The sequence below is a fragment of the Cibotium barometz genome, chromosome 10 (genome assembly GCF_041138505.1).
Source record: "Cibotium barometz isolate CiBa-2024 chromosome 10, ASM4113850v1, whole genome shotgun sequence".
NCBI classification, from domain to species: Eukaryota; Viridiplantae; Streptophyta; class Polypodiopsida; order Cyatheales; family Cibotiaceae; genus Cibotium; species Cibotium barometz.
In genome coordinates this window covers 19,574,348-19,600,357 of record NC_141055.1, presented here as the reverse complement: position 1 = coordinate 19,600,357, position 26,010 = coordinate 19,574,348, and the positions used below count along the sequence as shown (strand labels likewise).

At 43.5% G+C, this 26,010-nt stretch overlaps 1 protein-coding gene across 1 annotated transcript in view; it reads right to left on the bottom strand.

Annotated features, from left to right (window-relative positions):
* LOC147634636 (radial spoke protein 14-like) overlaps window positions 1-26,010 on the bottom strand; it is a 72,554-nt gene that overhangs the window by 25,552 nt on the left and 20,992 nt on the right. Inside the window, exons 3-7 of the mRNA XM_086803769.1 lie at window positions 12,395-12,500; window positions 12,139-12,225; window positions 11,865-11,926; window positions 10,489-10,561; window positions 2,867-3,113 (exon numbers count right to left, since the gene is read on the bottom strand). Of these exons, the coding sequence (XP_086659895.1) occupies window positions 2,867-3,113; window positions 10,489-10,561; window positions 11,865-11,926; window positions 12,139-12,225; window positions 12,395-12,500 (575 nt within the window). The remainder of the gene's footprint in view (window positions 1-2,866; window positions 3,114-10,488; window positions 10,562-11,864; window positions 11,927-12,138; window positions 12,226-12,394; window positions 12,501-26,010) is intronic.

The window sequence follows — 26,010 nt, the reverse complement described above, 5'->3', positions numbered from 1 at the left end:
CTGATCATGCTTGTTGCTATGCCTTTGGAGCTGATCTGAGAGCTTAATGATGTAATGGTTATGCGTACATACCCTCAGGGAACGCTTCCTCTAGTTTCACCTGTGCAGACCACTCCATCTGCTACCTTGCTAGAATTGTGCACCTTGGGACAATGCTTAGTGGGCTGAGCTTGAATGCTCTGATAGCAATGTTGCATGCGCGGAAGCCTTGCTATGCTGATCCACAGCCCTAAGCCTAATTAAGAACATGATGTTGATTGAACATGATTAAGACAGAGGAGAGAGAAGAAGAGAGAGATTGGGTGTCAGGGTTTTCTTTTATTCATATGGTACAAAAAGGTTGCATAAAAGCTTGTACATGTGTGGGCCTTGGTCAGCCCCAAGGGGTTGACCTTCTGGCCCCTTTCTACATGCTTCTACTAATGCTAGACTTGATGAATGATAAGAATGACTTGATTAATTGCTGAATTATGATTGAATGCTTATATATGCTGAGTGTACTGGTCGGCCTGTTCCAGTAGCTGTCCGCCTGTTCCTAGACAAAACAAATAGGCATTAAATGCTATAAAATGCTGCACCTGCTGCCAATGCTTGCCTTTAAATGATGCGCCTTCTGCCAATGATTGCCCCACCTGCTGCCAATGCTCTGATGCCTGGCCAACACTACCCTAAAGCCCCTTCAGCCAGCCGACAGGGTCTTTATGGGCTGCCGACAGGTCTTCAAGGACCCTCTAATGCTATGAATGCTGATATGCTGCTGAAGATGATGCTAATGATGGTGATGATGATTCTCATGCTGATGCTACTGATGAGGATGATTCTGATGCTGACTTGACTGCTGTCTAATCAAGGATTAAGAATGTTCATGCTGAAGATTAGCCATGGCATGGGCGTACACGTGACACTCCAACAGTGTGCACCCTCCATCAGGGATGGCCTGTCCAGAACAGCTAATAGGGAGCAGTGAGATGCGGGCTGGTATTGATGGTGCTGAAAAGATTGGGTGTCATCCAAGGGCAGCAGACAGGCCCACACGGGCAGTGGGCTAAAAGGCAGGCAAGGCAGACAAGTTCATGGCAGGTGTGGCCACCTGTCAATGGTTGGAAACCCCTTGCTGCAGTCCAACAGCAGGCCAACCAACTGGCCTGCTGTAGGGGGGCCCTGATGAGTGCCCCTCCTCATTCTTCTTCTTCAGCATTGCCCTCAGCCCCTGCCTCCAGTGCTACAGTGCAGCCCATAGAAGTTGGGGCCAGCAAGCAACCAGTGTTCATCTGCTGAGGAAGAGATTCACTGTGACTTCCGTTGTGCCTGGGTGCTTGTAGCAGTAGTTTCAGCTCTGTCTTGGCAGTACTTCGCAAGGTTTTTAAATAGAGCTATTAAGCATCTGTTTGTGCAAGTGACTTCTTTAAAATCTTCCGTTGCTATCTTTCCTTTGTTATCTGCCTGCACTTTAGAGTCTAGACAGATAGGCCTGACAGTAGTGGAGGCACCTTTCAAAGATGTGCTGAGCCTTAGGGCCTGAGCCATCCACCATGCAGGGTGTTTGATTCAGAATTCAAGGGCGGTGGTTGGTCAAAAATCATCACTCTACAAGCTGCCTGATCCATTGTCGTTATGTTTGACCTTTATGAAGCATTTTAAGAGGATTAATAAGGTTTCTCATAGTTGGTTTTTTATATGCTTGTATGTAATATCAGAGTGGAGTAGAGGTATCTGCTGCGGCCTACATAATACCACTACATCCAACTACTGTAGTATCTCTACAGCTAGCCGTCACATAGCAAATGTCTTAATCCAAATCACTACAGCCAACTGCCATAGCAAATGTCCAGCTGGTAACAGTGTGAAATAACCTCTGTGGACTGAGCATGGACTGGATTCCATGCTAAACAGAAGGTGGGACTTAGCTCACCCGGCTGATTCTGTGCGCAAGCTGGCTGCCTATTGAGCTGGGGAAGATCCTGGAAAGTTGCATGAGGGTTCCTAGTAGATCTACTAGACTTTTGTTGGTAATCTCGATGCTTGTATTTGTAGAGCTGAGAAACGATGAATTAGGGAGGGGACGAGGCCTTAATAGAGAGCACTTTATGCACCCTTCATGGGGTCGGCGCTCGATTTGTTGCACGACCAGCCCACAACCCACCCCAGGCTACTACCCTACCTGTGTTTGGCTGCCCAACCAGCCGACTTCTAAACGACCATCTGGCTTGCCAAACTGCCCTGTCCAAAACTGCACAAAAGGTCATTTATGCTGCCTGGCCCTGTCTGTAGCCTGTCCAACTACCTGTGGGTCCTGTAACCTGTCCACAACTATGTCCAGCACCCATCTCTTGGCCTAATAAGATGCTTGGACAATTGTACAGACAACAAAATACAAGTTAGTTACATATCCAGGCAGGACAATGCACTGATTAACTATCCCTAGATCCAATCCTAGTCTAAACTGGCAACTAGCAAGTGGTCCCTGGACTAGGGCTCACAAAATGCTCAATGCTCATCACTAATCCGAATGGTAATTGTGCACTTGTATGGCCATGTGGGACCCTAGTGCAGCAGGTGCCGACGACCAAAAGAGAGCATAAAGAGGAGAAAAAGAAAAGGCGAAGAGGACAAGCACGAGGAGGAAAGTGGGGAGGAAGGAGGGAAACAAAACAGTACAACCACTCAAAGCAAAACATCGATGATCGTTTCCTTATTATTGCAATAATGAGAAACTTCAAACACACAATTAATCATAGATTTTGATACACTTCTATGAGTGAGTGTTCCACCACCAGATATTACCCTAGCTTTTGTGATTAATAAAAATTACATAACATAACAATGGTGAACTTGTTCTCCTTATAAACAAAATAGTTAATCATACCTAAGAAGGCCAAGTAGTCGCAAAGATGCTTCTTGTAACTCTTCATTAGGATTTAACATGAGATCCATGAGTGTTGGAATTGCATCCACACATAAGAGCTTGGATATTGCAAGCTTGTCAGTACCTCCAGCGACACACCTCTGGAGAATCTTAACTCCCAAAGTAGCACAACTATCACAAAGATTTTCTTTTGAAGTCCTCATGATAAAAGGCATTGTGAGCTCGTCATGCACCAATTCAAGCCTTACTATAAAAACCAAGAGCATATGTGAAATGTTTAGTTCTATTAAAAATGTGTGTTATTCAAGTTTGAGATATGAGAAGTAAAATGTAATAAATAGCACGATGATGCAAGGTCATAAAGGAGTCCATTTGAGAAAACGAAACTCCAAGGGATCCACACGCTCTATCAGTCCCTACCACCACTCAGATTCTTGTGTCATACTCGGCACATAGATAGGGTTAGGTTAATGGAGAAACCAGCCTAGCATTAATTAAAAATGTTGAAACATCTGAGTGATCTTGCGTCCATATGTTGGGGTCACGTTAGTGTGTGCACTAGATTAATATGTTGTGTGAAGGCTAAATGGTTTAGCCTAAGGTCTAGCATAAGGGCTAGAATGAGGACACCTAACACCTGTGTGTAGGTGGAATTAGCAAAGGTGGAAAACTCCTAAATCCTAGCCACACTCCTATTAATCCATCACTATACGTGTGATTCTTGCTTTGTACAAACCCTAATTTTCAAGTTGGTATCAGAGCATCCTAGAATCCTAGTTTAGGCCCTTGCTTATGTAGCCATTTGTATGGTAGTGAGTGTGGACGTAGGAAAATAATGGGCCGGGGCACTTTCCCCTCAGGAGGTTTTTCCCCCAAGTGTGTGTACACACTCTTATGAGCGTGTGTAAATTGTACTTCACAGCAAATACAGTGCATGTTGCTAACACAGATGTTCAAATAAGAACAAGATCCAAGCAGCCAGTTCATATGCCTGCTGAAACTGAATGAGATTGTGAAAAATGAGACAAACAAGGATAAGAATGTGATAGATTCGGAGGGTTGGCAAACACCAAACCCCAGAAAGGTTATTTCTGTCCGACCTTGATCGTTACAGTCCAGAATGTGGACCGAATCGTCTACCTCTCAGAGTAAATCTTGCTCGTCGGGAGAAGTAGATACAAGAAAGCTTTGGGCTGCAATAGTTCAAGGTGGGATGCAAACTCTACAGAATATACTTTCTCTGGTGTGTGTTTTCTTATTAGACAAGAATTGTAGCGGGTAGTTGCTTATAATGATCCAGAAGGCAGGTTACTCATTGTACAGTGTATGCTGAATGGTGAGATTTATGAGTTTGCATCTGTTTATGCTTCCACAATGTCTTCTCAAAGAGCTAGAATGTGGTCACAATTGCAACATTACCCTTGGTTGACGAATGATCTTATATGTGGGGATTTTAATAATTCTCCGACAAGAGATGATAATACTCCTGGCAATTCACACATGATTGCAACTGAAAGAGTTGCTTGGTGCAATGCAATAAATCACATGGAAGCACCTGATATTTGGCTGGCCACCTGCCCTGATAAGAAGGGGTGTACCTTTCATCATAATACTTATACAACTTACAGGGCAAGACTTGACAGATGGTATTACATGTAGAATGTGGGTGGATTACTCTGGAGCTCTCTGATCATGCTCCTATATGGCTGAGTTTGTACTTTGACATGCCACTAGATGATTTACAACTATCAGCTAAAAGATTATTGTTGATTAACAACAGTTATTTCAATCATCAATATTTTAGAGACATGGTTGCTGATGTAGTCCTTGCTTTGATCATGCTCCTATATGGCTGAGTTTGTACTTTGACATGCCACTAGATGATTTACAGCTATCAGCTAAAAGATTATTGTTGATTAACAACAGTTATTTGAATCATCAATATTTTAGAGACATGGTTGCTGATGTAGTCCTTGCTTTGATAGCTGAAATTTATGAAGCTATGGATATTGCTTGGTACTATTTTGCATCCCGTATGCAAGGGGTGATTACAGATTATGGTAAATGAGGGGAGAGAGAAAATTTAGTAGCTAAAAAATCAAACCCAAAGCTTGAAGAAATTAGCCATGCTCGTTCCTTGTCTCCTCAAAAAGAGGATCCGATATGTTATACCAAGCATCAACTTGAATTGAATAATTATAGAAAGTTGCAAAAGTGGCAAGTCAAGTCTAGAGCTATTCATCTAAAGCTTTCTTTAAAAGCTTACATGTAACCAGACAAAAGCAATGCATCTTGGGAGTACAAAAGGATAATGGAGAGTGGACGCAAAATGTACAACAGTTAAGAGCAAGAATGTGTGACTCACTTTCAACAAGTTTTTGCATCACCTCCTGCTGAAACCCCTTCTATGACAGATGCTCAAACAAAATTGCTTCAGAATGTAAAAGAAATAATGGATGTGCATGAAGCCTTTAAATTAGAAAGCCCATTTACGTCTATGGAGATACATAATGCAGTCAAGGCTTTAAGCAAATGGAAATCTCTTGGGTGGGATGGACTGACTGTGGAATTCTTTTTGCAATTCTAGGACCTGCTTGAGGATCCATTATTACTTGTGATTAATCAATCATGCATCCTAGAAAGAAGGACTAGTCAGATCAGTACCAAAGAAGTAGCTTTCTCAAAATCCTTTGGACTGGCGTTCGATTACTCTTATGCCTGTTATTTATAAGATCATCACTCAGATGATAACTTAGAGAGTTAAAAAAATATTGCACAAAGGATTACATCAAGCCCAATATGGTTTTGTACCCAAAAGACAAATCACAAATAACATGTAATGCTTATGAGGGCATTGAGTATGCCAAATACTTGCAATAGAATGTATTATTGCTGAAGATAGATGTTGCAAAGGCTTTTGATACAATTCACTAGGATTTCATAGCTGCATTAATGACAAAACTTGGTTTTTGGTTCTAAACTGCAGCGAATCATTTACTAGCTTTATCAAGAAAGCAAAGTGCGTTCTATATTAGGCGAAGGATTGTCATGTCCTTGGATATTGGGGTAAATCGGTTAGGCAAGGTCATAGTTGCCAGGCGTTTCAGAAACGGCAGGTATGAAACGGGTTTCATACGTTTTGAAACGTTTCATAAAAGGTAAGAAACGGGTACAAAAAGGTTTCATACAAAATAGAAAAAACATGTATATTTTTTACTTGAAATATACAAAAGAAAAAACTGTTGACATAACTTATAAGAGACCACATTGAATTCATTTCAATAAAAATAAAATACATGTAAGATATGATGATATCACAAATCACGTGGGTGATCACTGATGACTAAACAAAAATCAAAAGCATCACCACGTGGGTGATGAGTCATGACTCAAAATCCAAGATCAAAATAAATAACATGTCCAAAGTTCAAACTAAATAACATGTCCAAATAAAATGATATTGGCAACTGCTAGCTACTATCTGCATCCTCATGCTCATCCTCATCTACATCTTCTGCCTCTGCAGCCTCACTCTCAAGGTCACTGCCGGTAGCCGAGTCCTCAAAGGCCTCATCCTCTAGAGGTGCAGGTGCACCACTAGTACTAGCCTCTCCAGAAGATCGTGTAGTGCGAGCCGGAGCCATGATCTCCTCATAGAGCATAGAATAGATGTCTCTCTCCTCCTGAGGAATGTCGGGAATCTCCTTGCACTTCATGATATCAATCTTATCTGGATTCACTTGGCGAGGCTCAATGGGATGACCCTTTTGTTCTAGCAATCAGAGATTGTAATGACAAAAGACAAGCCTCTCCAATTGTGCTGAGGAGAGTCTATTTCTCTTTTTCGTGTGAAAAAGAGCCCATGTACTCCAGTTTCTCTCACAAGGCCCTGAACTGCAATCCTGGGAGAGAACTCTCAATGCAATCCGTCTCTACATTGTACAAAAAAGAATGTTAAGTATACATGTAACATGTGACATACATAAGAGATCAAGATTTATAAAATAACTCAAAGACTAAAGTTAAAGCCCAAGGGTGAGCACCTGTCACGCGACAAGGTAGTGAAATCATTGAGAGCTTCACCAATTCTGTCCATGAACTCATAAAGCAGCCCAATGGTACGTCCCTCCCTGTCTGTGAGCCGAAGGACACTATACATGGGCTGAAGTGCCTTCACAAGTCCCTCTGCATCCTGCCACCAAGTATCTCTCATGACCATACGAGAGAATGCTATCGACTTGGGCTCATCCTTGTCCTCCCATGCTGTCCATTCACGACACACAACAGTGCGTAATAAGCCATGTCGCACTCTCACTAGTCTCTCCACCACAATAAACATATATGCAAACCGAGTTTTGGAGGGCTTTAGAAGCTCAAGATCACTATTGGCCCTGTACATGCTCAAAACCTTTGGCCTCTTTGTGACAAAGTTCACCATGGTAGATGCAGCTGAAAATACATGGCTCACCCAATCAAGCTTCCCCACATCCTCAATCATCAAGTCAAGGCTGTGTGCTGCACAAGGTGTCCATACAATCTTGGGGAACTCCTCCTCTAACATCCTGCCCATGGATACACAATTGGACCCATTGTCCGTGATCACCTGCACAATGTTATCAGGCCCAATTTCATTGATTGCCTGGCGCATGTGGGACATAATGAACTCCCCTGTAACCACTATCCCTGGCACCGATGCATCTATGGCACGAATGAACATTGTGCCTTTGCAGGAGGACACAAGAATGTTGTACACATTTCTCTTCCGCGCATCTGTCCATCCATCACAAAGCAAAGTACAACCATACTTTGCCCAAGTGGCCTTGAGAGGCTCCATCTCCATCTCCACAGCCAGTTGCTCCTTGCGAAGCTCAGTAGTGCGCAATGTCTCGTAGGAGGGGCCATCCCACTCACACCCAATGCGGGAGATAGCTCTCATTGCCTTCTTCCATCGAGGAGTCCTGACAATGTGGAAGGATAATCCACATTGAATAAACAACTTCATCAACTCCCTCGTTGCCTCTTTCATGGCAGCCTTTTGCATCCCTGCATGTACATGTCCTTTCTTGAACACTGGAAGACTAGTTCTTTTGGCTCGAGGTGCCGAGCTAGAACCACCTACAACACCACCTGCAACCTCACCACTGGTATCTTCCTCTCTGATACTACGAGTCCTCTTGGAGACACTTTGACGTGCTTCAGGCTCTCCCAGATTGGGGATATCCTCAAGGGGGATACCTAGCTGCATGGCCTTCCAAGCCTTGAGGCTATCATAGATTTCTTGTGGCACATGCTTACATGGCCCAATGCCGAAACCCTTTGTTTGTGACAAATGTGCCTTCAACCTAGTGACACTGCCATGGTGCTTATCAGCACAAAAGTTGCATTTCCACTTTCCGGAGCCTGAGCCACCATATCTAGACTCGAAGGTGACATTGTTCCAAAGAGAATCACCTGTTCAAGGCATCCTACAAGGCGGGGATAAATGCAGATTGTTGGCCCTGCAAGTGCGACACATAACATAAACTAATCTCAATAGAGCAAGGGTGGACCGTGGAAGATATGCCATAAATATTGATGGAAGAGAAAAAAGTGTGCTGCTTTGTGAGTTGTGCAGAGAAAACCAACTTAAAGCAAAACATGACATTACCCCTTTGGAAGACCTCCACAAGGCCCAAGGACACCAAGGAGCAGGGGGCCAACACAAGCGATGGAAGGAATCGAAGGATGGCACACAAATCGGCAAACTCACAGGCGGCCTCCACTGGGAAGCGTGAATGAACTGCGCTGTACGATTCACGAAAGGAAACGTTTTTTAAGGTTTTTAAAAACTGCATGATGTATGAAACGCGTTTCATACTGTACGAAACGTTTCGAAACGTTTCGTACGTTTTGAAACTGTATGAAACGCGTTTCTATGCAACACTGGGCAAGGTTGCCCATTGAGTGCATTACTATATGCAATTGCCACTCACCCTTTGCTTCTGTATATCGGCAAACTCAAGGATCAAGAACTTCTGCACAGTTTGTAATTGCCAAATTTGTCAAATGGCCGCAATTTAGTGGTGCAAGCTTATGTTGATGATTCCTTTTTCTTCCCCACAAACACACCACAAGATTTGCAAACCCTTATGAGGGCTCTCTCCAATTGTTTGGGGAAGCTGGAGGATTAATCATTAATCCAAATTACTACCACTTTCAACAATAGATTGGCACAATTTAGTATGGACTGGACACATTTTTCCACCAACAGATATTGTTAGACACCTGGGTTATCCATTGGAGTGGAATGTATCTATTACTGATGCCACAAACTAGGTCTCTCAAATGATGAGAAAAACTGGAATACTGACAATTGCCTACCTAGCCTTTACATGTGTAACTAAGGATAGTACAGACCATCTTGATGGCTTATGGATAGTTTTACTTGCCTCTTTTGGTATGGACAAAGAAACATATTACTGCTTTCATGTCTCCGACCATGGAAGTACTATGGAAAACCAAACATCAAAAGAAAGCTCTTCGGCTCTTGAGATGTGAATGGATTTGTTCGCCAAAGATGCATGGAGGACTGAATATTATGAATATTCATTATCATGTTCTGGCAAGAAAAGCAACTCTGCTGACCACCTTCTTTGCCTAAAAGCAGCCTTGGACAGTGATGATTGCAGCTATGTATACTGCACTTAAAACAAATTCTTTTGGCAGATGGCAATGTACACATTGGGATTTGCTTCTTGGAAAGTTGCAAGGGAAGATACAAGGTTGTCCTTTCACTACTAGACTGATTGCTGATTGGAAAAAGGTCCTCCAGTACTTGCATTGGTCTGGAAGATCTTCATAGACCAGTAAATCACTGAGATTAGAGAGCATCCACTAGAGTAGCGTTTTTCTAGAACCTCTGGCAATCTAGGAGCCAAGGAAAGCCTATTTTCTTTCCACTAAAAATATATGTATGATCCAAGATGTTGTCTCTCCAAATGGCAAAATACTTACATTCCCGCAGGCACAAAGGAAGTGGAATTTGGACATGCATTACAGGCCTCTCTGGCTGAAAATTAGAGCTTTATTGCAGCAATTTGAAGTGATATACAGATTGATAATTCATGAGCCATGGATTGTTGCTCATTCGAATAGGATTTGGAATACAACCAAATGGTGGAAACAAAATCTCCAAAAGATTTGGACTAATAAATTATAAATTATCATTAAAGCAAAGAGTTTTCCTTTGGCGATGCTTGGTTGGAGTGCTACCTGTAGGTGAAACTCTAGCCAAAAGAAGGATAGCTCTACCTATTGTTGTAGATGCTCAAAACACAATGAGACTGGATACCAAGATTCCTTGCTTGCCATAGACTACAAGAGATGGACCAGCTGCAGTTAGACTTGTTTTTCCACTATTTCTGAACTAAAATCCCAAAGGGTCAAGGGTCTATGAGACCAAAAAGTACATATGACCCCTGTGTAGACGAGAAGTCATAGAACATAAAAAGAAACAAAAGCCTTTCTACCAAAAGAAACAAGGCCTATGTACTACACAGGCCTTGCATGTACAAGACCAATTTAAGAGAGAAATTTCGTAAAGGAAGAAGTTGATTAGTTTCGAATATAGTTGGTCCAATCACCTGTCTCATTGAATGACGCATTTAATAATGCACTCAAAGATAATTCTCTTAGCCTATCATCAGTGGATGAAACCTGACAAAGAAAAGACGATAGCATACAAATAGAATGAACAAGAAACCCATACAAAATGTAAATATGGATTTCTTTTTTTCTTTTTTCTTTTTTCTTTTTTCTTTTTTCTTTGCAAAAGCAGACTTCTGTAAGTATGAATAGAGTATGAATTTTTTAGCTTTGTTTTTGTGAGAAGTATACTTGAGTGATGGGAAAGATCCTAACCCTGTTCGCATGTTTTTCCAAGAGAACCCTTCCCAACCGCGTTGAGACATTGGCATCTCAACTTGCCAGCCAACCTTTTCGAATGTTTTTGACAACAATGTTGAAAAGCCTTGGTTGGTAACTTCACATTACACTTGGCTTTAGAAGAATTATGTCTGTCCTAGATCTCAAACCTTGCACATTCATCAACTTAATATTGCTCATGCCTATGTGCTTGTCTATGAGACACAACTAGTCCTATGACTTGGCATGATGACATAGTGTTGGAATCACTTATCGTTTCCATTTTTTGCCCTTTTTTGGGGGGTTTGCTGTTTTCATTTCTGTTGAAACATTTTGAAAACTCTAGATGATACTCTGGTTCGATACAGGGGTCACGGTAGATATAGCCAGGCCTTAATTATCTATGCCAAGACAGAACGTTGCCTACCCTTGAAAGAGTTAAACGCAAAGCTTGGTCTTGAGGGCTAGAGCTTGCCAACAAGCAACGTTCAGAATGCAGCCTCCTTCATGGGCATAATCTGTTTTGAGCCGTTCATGTTAAATTGGATGTAAACTTGGGCATGGTTCCGTGCAGCTACCTACCATCAGGCCTAGCCGTATTCTGCTTGTGGGTAGGGATCTTTATATCCTTGAACGTTGGGTGTCAACCTCAACAGAAGGTTTGCTGGAGTAGCCATTGACAGACCCATCCTAGCTATGCAAGTGTTTTGCATCATCAGCGGACTAGTTTGCCATGAGTCTTCATAGTTTATGGTGATGATTGTAAGAGAGGGCCCCTGTACCTGATCACACTATCTACAGGCCACCAAAAAGTGCATTGGTGGACCAGGTTGCCATTTTCTTTCGCCATTTATGGTAATAGTTGCACTCTGAGAGAGCCCCCTCTATGTACCTACAGTGAATGTCCCATTCATACCACATCTAGATAACCCATAACCAAACACAACTTCAATAAACATTATTATTTTTTCCTTTTTTATCCTACCGATAACTGAATGTAAAACTTCAATCACCTTTTTGGTTCTTAGAATTCATTTGACAACACCCTTCGAGAGAAAACATCAATAATGACAACAGCTGAAGTAAAGCAATGTACCATTTTTAGTAGCCATTTGATCACCCCGATATGACTCATTTTAACACAAGCGTCTTGCATTCCTAAGCATCCAAAATTTGAGGACAAAATTAGTAAGAGACTGCAATCACTATATCTTGGTAGGTGGTGGTGGAGATGGAGGTGGACTCCTCGAGGGGGGACAGAGGTGCAAGATGTGGAAAAGCGGGTGGAAATTTGACAAGATGTGGAAAAAGCAGGTGGAAGTTTGACATGATTTCTCACTAAACTAAAGACTTTGCATCAAAAAAAGTACCTGCAAGATGTCCAGCAACAAGCGCAACTTGTTGCTTAATGAATATGTCTTGCTCATCAAACCTTTTCGCTAGGGCCTCAAGCATTCCTAAGATGAGAACATGTGATTTTAGATATGGAAAACTGAGAGACACCACGTTAGCAAGGATGATGCAAACAAGGGGATGGGAGGAGGAGAAATATGGAGACGGCTATTTCTGAATTGTCCCCCAGTATGCAAGTTTATAGTGTGAAACATATATCAGCAAATCTCATACCTGTCTTAATACATTGAACACGGCCCTGTGGTGTCGCAACAAGCTCAACAATCCAGAGTAATGCCTTTTGGCGCACATGAAGGTTCTGATTTTCTAAACATTTTACCTACTAATATTATAAGCATGTACAACAGTAATCATATATAAGACTTTTAATTCAGCATTGCATTCACATTACTAAAACTGTTTATGGACCAAAACATGATTAGTACAAACAAAGAAGGGTGCAGGCAAGCTCACCACCCAACCATAGGTTTTGCGTCCGCAATGCTGCAGTTGTTGAGAGAGTCAAAGAGACGTGCACAGATTTCCCTTAGTTTCAAGATAACCAGGAAGGGATGTCGCATGCAACAACTCCAAACAGAAAATGCATGTGTCATGCATGACTACTAGGGAACACCAGGTTAGGGCTCAGCAAAGAGAGCTGGGCATTGCAAGTGTAAGTGAGCACATGGAATAAGTGTCACCTGCGAATGGATTCCACTACTCAACAACATCTGGCCTATAGCAGCGTCAAGCTAAGAGCAAGAGAAAAATTAGAAAAATTTGGCATAGGCGGTGGTGAGGTACTCCATAAGAAGCACTTCTTTGGCAACAATGTCTCACTATTTGGGAACAAGAATGGCTCCACATACCATCACTACACTGCGTATGACCCACTGCAGACACAAGGCACAGCCTGTAGGCTGGCGGGCAGATCTGCAGCATGTCAAGCAGGGCAAGGCAGGGCAAGGGAGGGCAGAAGCAGGTCATGCACCAACTTGGGCAATTCTGAGCAGGTACAGCAGGTCGGGCAGGTTTGGGCCAGCCAGTGGCCATGGGCACCCACATGTGGACAGTCACTCATTATTATAAGGTTTAATTGTGGCTGTCAGGTTAATCGACCAGCCACAACCTGAATTATTACAAGCCAACCAGCCCATGGGAGGCTATAAATAGGTGCCCTCAGGCCCCACAAGGATCATCTTCAAACAATCAATCAGATTCAGCCTCTATCAAACAAAAGAGCAGCATGAAAGGCTTCACAGAATGCATCGAAGGTAAAGGGAAACTGCAAAAGAGGCCAGCATTTGAGGGAAGCACACAATCTTCATCAACTTGGGCATTGATCATGTTTTGAGAGTAGATTATATTAGTTGTACAAACAATTTATTGTAGCTATTATTTGTAAGATTCAAGCGAGCATGTAGGGTTTGTGAATAGTTCCAATTTTCAGCAGCCTACATATGAGCGGATGCCACCTTGGGCCAAGATGCTGACAGTCCAGCTTCACAGAACGCTAGTGCTCGTTCAGGTGGAGTTGGATGCAATTTGAGAAAACACAGCGAGCATCTTGGTATAGTCCAACGCCATGGACAACTACAGCAACTGAAGCTCTCAGCTCCGTGAAGAGCCACACCAAAAGCCAACAACAGTGTCGCCACCACGACAGCTAGCATAAGGGACGTCCACAAGATTGCCATGCCCGTCATCAGGATGATGCTCTCGACTATGATCATGAAAGCCGTTTGCATCCAAAGTGGGACCCCAAGGGAAAACTTGATGACTACAGTGGTGAGAGCATGTATTGCTATGACTACAGTCCCAAGAGGCGTCACCAGAGCAACACTCACCATAAAGCAAAAAATATAAAATAAAAATCTAACAAAATAAAAACACAAACTTTATTGATTGATAAAGAGCATGCACTGCTCCCCTGTTTTTTTCTTTGTTCTTTCCCGCTCGGTCTCCATCACTTTCCCCTCAGTCCGTCCTCACTGCTGCTTCTCGACTAGTTCCGTGCTCCTTTAGGCAGCGGGTCAGCAACCCTTGGACCTTCTACTACAAGCAGCCCTAGTCCGTATGTAACTTGGTTGAACACAATGCTAATCAATACATTTAAATACACTAAGATTTGATGGACACTCGCTCAAAATACAAGAAGTAAATTGTTGAATTGACAAGAGACACACAATGAGCCGGAACGGCCGACCCCTCCCTCAAATAAAATATATTGATCTTGGGAGAATCAAATACATAGTGTCATGGACATTTCTCACCAAATTTCCATACCAATGCATATGAATACAGTATTGCAAACAAATGGTTGTCGATGTAGACTTGCAACCCACACTACCCTCTCAAGTGCCCATGTTCCCTACCATCTGCTCTCTATTGTTCCACCAACACATGGTAGCAACAATCTGCAAGAGAGCACGTAGGACAAGAGAACACTACACAGGGTATGTGATCTTGTTATCCGGTTCCTCCCTCCTGCTACTTGCCTTCATATTTAAGCATAAATGCTTACCAATAGCAAGTAGAGTCGATGATAGCCGAAGTCTTCGCGATGGAAGTCCTTGGAGTGTTGAGATCTTTGATTTGTCGCCTTTCTTCGCGACAAAAGTCTTCAAGAGGATAAAGGGAACCTTGGGAAAGCTTCCCCTATGGTTCAACTTGAGAAAGGAGAGCTGAAATTAGGGTTTTCAGCAAAAAGACCAAAAATTACAGCAATAAAGAGAGCTGTTTTGTTGAATTTCAGTCATTGGGAGTGTGTAGGAGAGTGATTAGTATCCGGAAACACTCTAGGAAGCTTGAAAATCACCTTAGAAAGCTTGGAAATGGAGTTGAGAAGGAGAATGTGCAGAAAATGCAACCCCTACAGCCCTCATGAAGGAGGCGCCAAACTCTAGAGAGAGGAAGAGGAGTAAGGTGGTGAGTTGTCCAGTGTAGGTGACATGCAGGTGCTTTGTGGAGCAAGCTAGAGTGGACACATGGCTGGTTACTCCCTTTGTACAAAGGGGATAAGGTCTAGGCGGTGGACATTGGGTTATGTCCACCTCGGGACATCAGTGTGTGTGAACATTGAGCTGGTCATAATTTATAAGTGAGTTTTGGTCGCCCAAAACTTAATGAAGTGTATACACACTCACTTATAAATTAGTGCTAACTCCTAAGGCCCAGTTTATGACCAATACTTACCACCTGTCACATGCCACATAACCATGTCAGCAGACAGTTTCCACGCACGGTTCGCAGGCGGGCGTCCCCTTACCCGGAACTACACATTGGTCATGCAAGCATGAAAACAGCATGCAATTTCAATTGCAAGCAAGCACATAAAGATGCTATGCAATGCAGCATTGGTATGGACAATCCCCGTTCATAAGACTATACCAAAATAGACGTGCTCCAGGCAAGTACACAAGGTACCAGACCCAATGGAACAGCAATCCACCAAGCATTTCCGGGCATGTACATGGAGGCACAAGTCCCAACGGAAAGCCAAGTCTACAGTATCACATGAGTGGCATCAATCCCCGGAATAAACAACTGCCATGGACACCAGTCCAATGTACATACATGATAAGAAAGCACGGGTGGACCAATTGGGTGGCCAAATGGTGACATCCCCATGCGGGCAATCTTTGAAGAACTCTTCATCCATCCATTTAGCATCAATGAGAAGATAGTTCCTAAACTTCACACAGTAACGCCTCACAACTTTGCTTGCAGCAAGCTTGCGTTCCTTGTGATAAACAATCTGCTCTGGCTGCAAGATCTCCTCAAGCTCATCCACTTTTGGTGGATCCTCAATGACCATTTCACTGGGCTCTGGCCCTACATACTTGCGAAGGAGACTCACATGAAAAGCATTGTGTATGTGCCAATGACTAGGTAATGCCAATCTGAAAGCCACTTCATTGATCTTCTCGATCACTCGAAAAGGCCCATAGTACCTAGTTGCAAGCTTAGGATATGCACCCTCTTTGCCAGGCCTCTTTGCAAGTCTTGCTTTCTCAAATTTCAGCAATACCCAATCATTCTCTTTAACATCCAATTGCCTTCTATGCTTGTCAGCAGCCTTTTTATGCTTGTCTTGTGACCTTGCAATGGCTGTCCGCACCTGAGCAAAAGCAATATCCAAGTCTCTTACATACTCATTAGCTGCAAATATCTCATCCTTTGTGCGAAGGATGGGTGGCAAAACGACCTTACCATAAACAATCTCAAACGGGACCTTTCCCGTAGATGCATGCACTGTGTTGTTGTATGCAAATTCCACAAGCGGTAAGTGCTTCTCCCAAGAAGACTTCTGATCCGCCACATAACATTTAAGAGATCCAACACAGCTGAATTTGCAGCCTCACTTTGCCCATCCGTTTGAGAGTGATAAGCTGATGAGAAGTCCAATTTGGTGCCCATATTATCAAATAAGGCCCGCCAAAAGAGACTTGTAGTCCTGGGATCTCTATCCCCCACAATGGACTTCGGCATTCCATGATGTTTGAACACTTGTGCAAGATATATTTTAACCATATGCTCAGCTTTGATGGTCTTTTTGACCGGCAAGAAATGAGCTTGCTTGCTAAACCTATCCACAATTGTCCAAATTGCATCATTACCCTGTTGGGTACGTGGCAAGTCCATAATGAAATCCATTGTAATACTTTCCAATGGCTGCGTGGGAATAGGCAATGGCTGAAGCAAACCTGGTGCCTTTTGCCTATCAAATTTGACTTTTTGACAGGTGATACATGCACGTACATGTGCCTCTATGTCCTTCCGCATGCCTAGCCAAAAGAAATACCGCTCAATCATGTGCGTAGTAGGCATTATGCCTCTATGACCAGCATATGGAGGAGCATGGCACTCATCCAAAACCTTTTGCCTCATGTCAGACACCACACATAGGCAATTATCTTTCATGAGATAACCCTCTTTGATCACATATGAGGCATGTGCATGACCAGCCATCAAATCAACCCAAATAGTGGCAAAATCAACATCCATATGATACAAATCACGCATGGTAGACAACATCCATATGATTCAAATCAACATCCATATGATTCAAATCACACATGGTAGACAAGTCCCCATGAGAGACAACCGAAATAGCTACTACATACGGCTTTCGTGACAATGCATCGGCCACTACATTCTTCTTTTCCGGGGTGTACAAGATCTGAAAATGAAACATAGAGAGGAAATTGGCCATCCTCATATGCTTCTCTGACAACTTAGTTTGAGTAAGAAAATACCTCAAACTCTGGTGATCTGTCTTCACAGTGAAATCAGCCCCAAGAAGATAATGTTTCCATATAGTAAGTGCATGAATTACAACCAAGAGCTCTTTCTCATAAATGCCAAGAGATAGCTCTGCAACATGCAATCTACGGCTCTCATAAGCCACGGCATGTCCCTCTTGATTAAGAACAGCTCCTATGCAATTTCCAGATACATCACATTCCACACAAAAAGGCTTTTGCAAATCCGGAATGATCAACACTGGACCATGAGTAGTTGCATCTTTCAATTTGAGGAATGCATCTCTCTCTACATTAGTCCATTTGAACACGGCCTTCTTCTTTGTCAAATCATGTAAAGGAGAAGCAATCCATGCAAAGTGCCGAATGAACCTGCGGTAGTAAGAGCATAATCCAAGAAAACTACGGATCTCATGCACCGAACTCAATTCGGGCCAATTCCGAATTGCATCAATCTTTGCAGGATCCATCCGGACTCCATCTTTGGACACAATATGCCCAAGATAATGTATCTTTGACAAGAAGAACTCACTCTTCTTTGCATTTATGAAGAGTTTATGCTTATGGAACTCTTCAAAAACAATAGCCAAATGAGCTTTATGCTCTTCTTTGGTCTTCGAGAAGACTAGGATGTCATCAAAGAAGACACCTGTAAATTTCCTGTACCCACGGAATATGCGATCCATCATTCTATTGAATGTAGCCAGGGCATTTGTAAGACCAGAAGGCATAACAAGATACTCATAAAGCCCAAATGCTGTCCTGAAAGCAGTTTTGTGTACATCCTCAGGCACTACACGCACTTGATGATATCCACTCTTGAGATCAATTCGGCTAAAGCATGCCGATCCATCCAACTTGTCAAGGATGTCATCTATGCGTGGAATCGGAAACTGATTCTTGATGGTAAGCTTATTCAAAGCTCTATAATCCACACACATATGAAAGGATCCATCCTTTTTTTGAACCAAGAGGATGGGTGAACAATATGGGGAAGAGCTTGGCTGAACCAAACCCTTCTCAAGAAGCTCATTCACTTGCTTCATGATCTCCTCTTTTTGGGATGCACTTACACGATAGGCTGGCCTATTAGGTGGTGGGCTACCCGGCACAAGATCAATGCGATGATCTTCCGGTCGTACAGGTGGTAACTCATTTGGTAACTCATCAGCAAAACAAACATTGTGCTCTTGCAAAAATTTCAGCCTATCATTACTAAGAGTGTTTACATGTACATTATTTTCCTCAACATGATCTCGTATAAAAATCAAGTACGCAAAAACACACTTTTTCATTACTTTCTTAATTTGTACATGAGATACAAGGGGAATGGTATCACCCTCTTCACCAGCATCAATTACATGCTCTCGGCCTTTATGCATGAAGGTGATCCTGTTGGTCTTGTAAGCCTTGCACGGATCAATACGTGTATGCCAAGACTTTCCAAGCAATACATCACAACCATTCAAAGGTGCCACAAGAAAAAATCTTCATAATCCACATAGCCTTGAATGTGTATACGCAACTTGCCAAAAATAGGTATAACCTGCACTTCTCTACCAACAGAGGCAACCCCTACTTCAATTTGAGGACCCATGTCCTCCACTTCAATACCCAAGGCAGCTACCATCTGAGTGGATATGAAATTTTCAGATGCACAATCATCAAACATGAACAAAGCAGGCTGATCTTTGAGCTGTCCCCAAGCTTTACATACAACCCTATCTTTGAGCTGTCCCCAAGCTTTATATACAACCCTATCTTTGCTATCATGTGAAGTGTTGCCCTGCACATCCAGAACCATATGCACATTAGGCGTTGATGCATTTGCATTATCACGCTTCTTCTTGTTTGGGCATGCCTTTGCAATATGCTCGGTGCTACCACAAGTAAAGCATTTCCCCTCACTCATATATTGCTTTTTCTGCTCCGGAGTGAGACCATGGTCTCTCAGTTTGAAGGGACGCTTCTTGGTAGTGTTATTTTGAGCCTTTGGACCATTTTTATCTTGGTTTTGGTCCTTTTTAGGTGGCTGTCCATCATTTTGCAGGTTTTGGACAGCTCTCTCTTTGCCTTGAAATGAGGGTTTAGCCTTATTGGATCGACTCAATTTGAGTTCCAATTGCTCGGTGGTGGTGGCGGTGGCGGCTGCGATTAATTGGTGTAAGGTATGACCAGGATACATTTGTAGTTCCGCTTTGTACACGGGTTGCAATCCCGATTGAAACCTTCTCTTCCTTTCCGCCTCGATGACATGCATAAATGGAGACACCTCCAAAAGCACTTTCCAAAACTTTTGTACATATGCATTTACCGATTCCCCCTCATTTTGCTTTACTCAATCCCACTTCATTGTTATCTCATTCAATGCATTGGGAGGCAAGAATTGAGCATAGAACCTCTCCTTGAACTCTTCCCATGATCTAACAGGATTCGGTGAGAACTTCTCCGTGAGCCACCAATGGGCAACAGTGCCTTTCATGAACATGCTTACATGCCAGATCATGGATTTTTGAGTGAAATCCTCATCACTGAAAGCAATATCAAACTGGGCAATAAAAGCAAGTGCCTTTGATGCATCATATTCCCCATGATATGTGTCAAACTTCACAGATTTATCTCCGGCTTTGAAGTCACGAGACTTTGATGCATGTGTGTGCATCTCAACATGTTTTCCCCCATGTTTGTCCATTGGGACAGCCCCTGTGGTGACTGGCATCATTTTAAGACCAAAAGGTGATGCATAAGGCATAGATACATGTGCCCTGTAAGCATGAGGCATGGCTGGCCCCTCAACATGCATTGATACATTTTCAGCCATAACTTCTCCCTCACGAGCACACTCGAAGGCATGAGTGGTATGAGAGATACGCGGAATACCTGCACCAACAGAAAATTGCAGCCCATGTTACATGTGTTGTGCATGCACATTTTCAGCCGGCAATGACATTTGATATACATTTTGACCACTGCCATAAACATTGTATCCTTCACGAGCTACATAAGGTGTTCCTGCATGGCGTGAAGTTCCTGATTGTTCCTCTCCCATAGCATGGAGATTCATCCTCTTGGACATAAGTTCTTGTTCGGGCACTTGTGGGGATTCCAAGACATGTGGGATGGTTGTCTTCTCTGCATAGGCATTCTCGGTACAAGCCAAGTATGCACGTGCTGCATCCCTCGGTTGCATGTGCAACTCTTGAGCAATCATTGCCATTGCATGATCCATATAAGATTCAGCTTGCTTGGCCTTCAAACGGGTCATGTACCAATGGATCCTCGCGGCGGTAGAGATTCAATTCTTCTTATTGTGCATGGAGAAGAGCCTACATACAAGTAAGTTCGGCCCTCAAGACTATAGACTCTTCTTCCTGCATCTTCTCTTTGCCACGGGACGGCTGTCCCACATATTCATGTTCTCTATTGTGCACCACATGAGTTTGCTCATCCTGTAAAGCATTGGAGGCATGCATTTCATTGTCCCTGCCTTTTGTATTAGCGTCTCTCACGATAGAAGTGAAAGAGAACCGTATGCTCTGATACCAATGTAACTTGGTTGAACACAATGCTAATCAATACATTTAAATACACTAAGATTTTATGGACACTTGCTCAAAATACAAGAAGTAAATTGCTGAATTGACAAGAGACACACAATGAGCCGGAACGGCCGACCCCTCCCTCAAATATAATATATTGATCTTGGGAGAATCAAATACATAGTGTCATGGGCATTTCTGACCAGATTTTCATACCAATGCATATGAATACAGTAATGTAAACAAGTGGTTGTCGATGTAGACTTGCAACCCACACTACCCTCTCAAGTGCCCATGTTCCCTACCATGTGCTCTCTATTGTTTCATCAACACATGGTAGCAACAATCTGCAAGAGAGCACGTAGGACAAGAGAACACTACACAGGGTATGTGATCTTGTAATCCGGTTCCTCCCTCCTGCTACTTGCTCCCATATTTAAGCATAAAAGCTTACCAATAGCAAGTAGAGTCGATGACAGCGGAAGTCTTCGCGATGGAAGGCCTTGGAGTGTTGAGATCTTTGATTTGTCGCCTTTCTTCGCAACAAAAGTCTACAAGAGGATAAAGGGAACCTTGGGAAAGCTTCCCCTATGATTCAACTTGAGAAAGGAGAGCTGAAATTAGGGTTTTCAGCAAAAAGACCAGAAATGACAGCAATAAAGAGAGCTGTTTTGCTGAATTTCAGTCATTGGGAGTGTGTAGGAGAGTGATTAGCATCCGGAAACACTCTAGGAAGCTTGAAAATCACCTTAGCAAGCTTGGAAATGGAGTTGGGAAGGAGAATGTGCAAAAAATGCAGCCCCTACAGCCCTCATGAAGGAGGCACCAAACTCTAGAGAGAGGAAGAGGAGTGAGGTGGTAAGTTGTCCAGTGTAGGTGACACGCAGGTGCTTTGTGGAGCAAGCTAGAGTGGACACATGGCTGGTTACTCCCTTTGTACAAAGGGGATAAGGTCTGGGCAGTGGACATTGGGTTATGTCCACCTCGAGACATCAGTGTGTGTAAACACTGGGCTGGTCATAATTTATAAGTGAGTTTTGGTCGCCCAAAACTTAATGAAATGTGTATACGCTCACTTATAAATTAGTGCTAGCTCCTAAGGCCAAGTTTATGACCAATACTTACCACCTGTCACATGCCACATAACCATGTCAATAGACAGTTTCACACGCACGGTTCGCGGGCGGGCGTCCCCTTACCCGGAACTACACATTGGTCAAGCAAGCATGAAAACAGCATGCAATTTCAATTGCAAGCAAGCACATAAAGATGCTATGCAATGTAGCATTGGTATGGACAATCCCCGTTCATGAGACTATACCAAAATAGACGTGCTCGAGGCAAGTACACGAGGTACCAAACCCAATGGAACACCAATCCACCAAGCATTTCCGGGCATGTACATGGAGGCACAAGTACCAACGGAAAGCCAAGTCTACAGTATCACATGAGCGGCATCAATCCCCGACATAAACAACTGCCATAGACACCAGTCCAATGTACATACATGATAAGAAAGCACGGGTGGACCAATTGGGTGGCCAAATGGTGACACCGTAAGCAGGGGTGCCTCATAGATGTGCAGTTTCTTAGCAATGGCAACACTTGGAAAGAGTTTGATTCGAACACCTGAAGGTCTGCTTCAAAAACTTGACAGCAGACTGCGGCCTTGGATGGGGTAGATGGAGGGGCAACCATGAATTCCTGCAAGGCCTGGCTGGCCTGATGCCGAGGAACTTGCATGCCAAGGTGGTGGCTTCAAGGGAGGTCACTGAGGAAGCTAAGAGCCTCGCCATGAAAACCTTGTTGTCAAGCCCCATTCATAACATGCGTGCTAATGGCAGAAGATTTAAACAATGATTAACGCTAAGCAAAAACTTTGAGAGAGAGGGAAGTACCAGAAGTCTGCAGAGTTGATTATATCAAATGCGCCTTTTGCAAGGCTGGTCAGGGCAAACTAATGCTAATCAAGACAGCAAACGCTTGGTAGAAAAGACCATAGACCTAAACTCGGTGTATATTTCAACGAGTATATACAAAATGTTCGTGAACAGATCTCAACTAAAATCTGAAGATCAGCTCGTGCATATTTGTGCATGACTACTTATGCATATGCAAAAGGTTACCGGCTGCTCTTCATGTGAAAACACACATAAGAACCACTATATGTTCTTATCTAGAATACTGTTACTGTGCCTCAAAACAGTGCCTCTGAATCACTGTTGAATGCATGAATGAATGTCCTCTAAGCTCCTTTATCTAGGGATATGGTGGCAAGTCGTATTCAGGTCAGCCATCCATTTTTAGGTCACAAAACATCATCAAAAATACCATAAAACATGCCCATATTGTGCCCAACTTGTGTCCCAACCATTGGGCCATGTCCTAGGCACCTTTGGACGCCTATTGGGCTGTCAAAACTGTCCAAATAGAACCATATTCTCTCCCTCATCTTGCCTAAGAGGCGGCTGATGCTGAGATCCATGTCCATGTGTGTAAGAGGCCTTCCAGGCCTGTCCAACCAAGATCTCCTAAACACAGTCCAACACAAGATTAGAGAAACCAAATAAAAGGGGTGCAGGCAAGCTCACCACCCAACCGTAGAATCAGTACTTTGATCCACCCCCGAGCCAGGGGCTAAGGTTACACTCCACAAATACATGCCAGTCAACACTCGCATCCCATACCACTAGTGGCCTGCCACATGATCCCTCGGCAAGACATATGTCATGTCCACTGCAAGGGTAGAAACTCTGGTCCATGCACGGACCCATTAGAAGTGCACCACACAACTAACTCACGAATAATAACCCAAGGCTTCACATATATAGTGATAACTGCCGCTATAAATAGCTAAAATACTATAGATAGCAGGTAGCCTAGTTTATTAATTCTGAACCTTAGCCCACTGTATTTGCTTGCTATCTCCTAATCCCAAGACCACCCTCTAACCCTACTAGATTATCATCTTGCATTGGTTCACTCTATTTTGGTGTACCAACCCAGTGTCTCCATATTGTACACAAAATCTTCCCTTTCACGAACAAGGATTAGCTCCAAGTATAGAACAATGTGGCACTCACATCTCTAATGCACACGACGCCTTTGCGGGAAACCTTTGCAGTATGAGGCTTCCAGGTTTACTTCGCCACTTGGAAGCATGGGTTCTCACCATAGTCACATGGGACGTGAAATGGGGATGGGGAACGAGGACGGAAAAGATTGAGAATGGCCATTCCCTGTGACTATAGAGTGACATGGGATGGGAATGGGAACGGGAAGATGCTGCCATCCCCAACATTCCCGAGTCTAAAAATGCCCATTCCCTGTTACTATGGTTCTCACCCATTGGCAGAGGCCATTGCTTCTCAATGTCGGTTTGCTACCCACTAAACCCCAAGAAATACCACGCTCTTCTTTTGATGATAGGACAATCCGTGGGTCTGGTACTAGAATCCCACCCTTCCCCAAGATGACCTAACAGTAGCAGCTACTGTCACGTGCAGGCAGCCTCGTGACGACCGACCCTTCGGATTCTCATTGCCTCTCCAAGGAACCTTCCATATCATATTGTGATCCCATAACTAGGACGTGACATCTTTTTCACCGAGGGTCGAGTTTTCAAGGTTGCCTGGGCAGTGTGTCTACTGCCAAAGCGTCACCTAGCACGTGCTTGTCCTCACCCCCACACACGTGCAAGACAGACATGGAGAACCTTCCATGTCACGCTACAATCTCGCGGCTAGACGGACTTCTCTTTTGCAAAGGGTCGAGTTTTCAAGGTTTCCTAGGAAGTGTTCTGTCCATTGCCAGATTGTCACTTGAAGCGTGCCTGTCCTCACCGCCACCCAGGTATGGGACAACCACCAAGAGACCTGGATGATGGGGGTTGAGCACACTGCCCACTAGCAACCTCCTCCCTCAACGTCTCACGGAAACCCCCCCCCCCCCTCCCAAACCCCCTCTCGAATATATAGGTAGAGACCCTCGTCAAACTCTACATCTACAGATGGACTAGAGTGGTGAACCACTGACAGGCAAGGCCATCACCGACACTTGTATATATTTCATGTTAGTAATATATATACCTAGATGAATCCAGGAAAATGCCCGAATATATAGGTAGAGACCCTCGTCAAACTCTACATCTACAGATGGACTAGAGTGGTGAACCACTGACAGGCAAGGCCATCACCGACACTTGTATATATTTCATGTTAGTAATATATATACCTAGATGAATCCAGGAAAATGCCCGAATATATAGGTAGAGACCCTCGTCAAACTCTACATCTACAGATGGACTAGAGTGGTGAACCACTGACAGGCAAGGCCATCACCGACACTTGTATATATTTCATGTTAGTAATATATATACCTAGATGAATCCAGGAAAATGCCCGAATTCACCTTTTAGGAACGTGCATGTTATATACTCATGGTAGTCAACCCACAAGACTATATAACTATCAACTCCACAAGACTATATAACTATATAATCTAATCTACCATGTTAGTAATACATGGTAGATTAGATTATCTCTCTATCGTGTATTCAGCATGAAGAAGAAGCAGTTTGTTGTGCATGGGTTTAAGTCTCACCATCACTCAGGTATTGGAGCACCCTTCTCACCAAAGCTTGCACCACCACCACTCGGGACGGCAGCCCTCTCTGCTCCTCACCACCCCTCAGGTATTGCAGCACCCTTGTCACCAGAGCTTGCACCACTCGAGACGGCAACCCTCTCTGCTCTTCATCACCATTCAGGTACCGCAGCACCCTTGTCACCAAAGTCTGCATTGTCATCGACATCATCATCACTTCACCTTCCACTACCCACTACCACCTCCGAGTGCCTCTGCATCCACCGACGCGAACCTTCAACACGGAGTGCCTTTGCCTCACATTGACGCGAGCCTTCGTTACCGACTGTGCTTCAGCTCCAAAATCCTCTTTGCTTCTGCATTGGTCTCAGAGTCACCTCACATTAGAGGGCTCTTGTACATATGTTCACTCACCATTATATATAGACTCACTCACCTATTT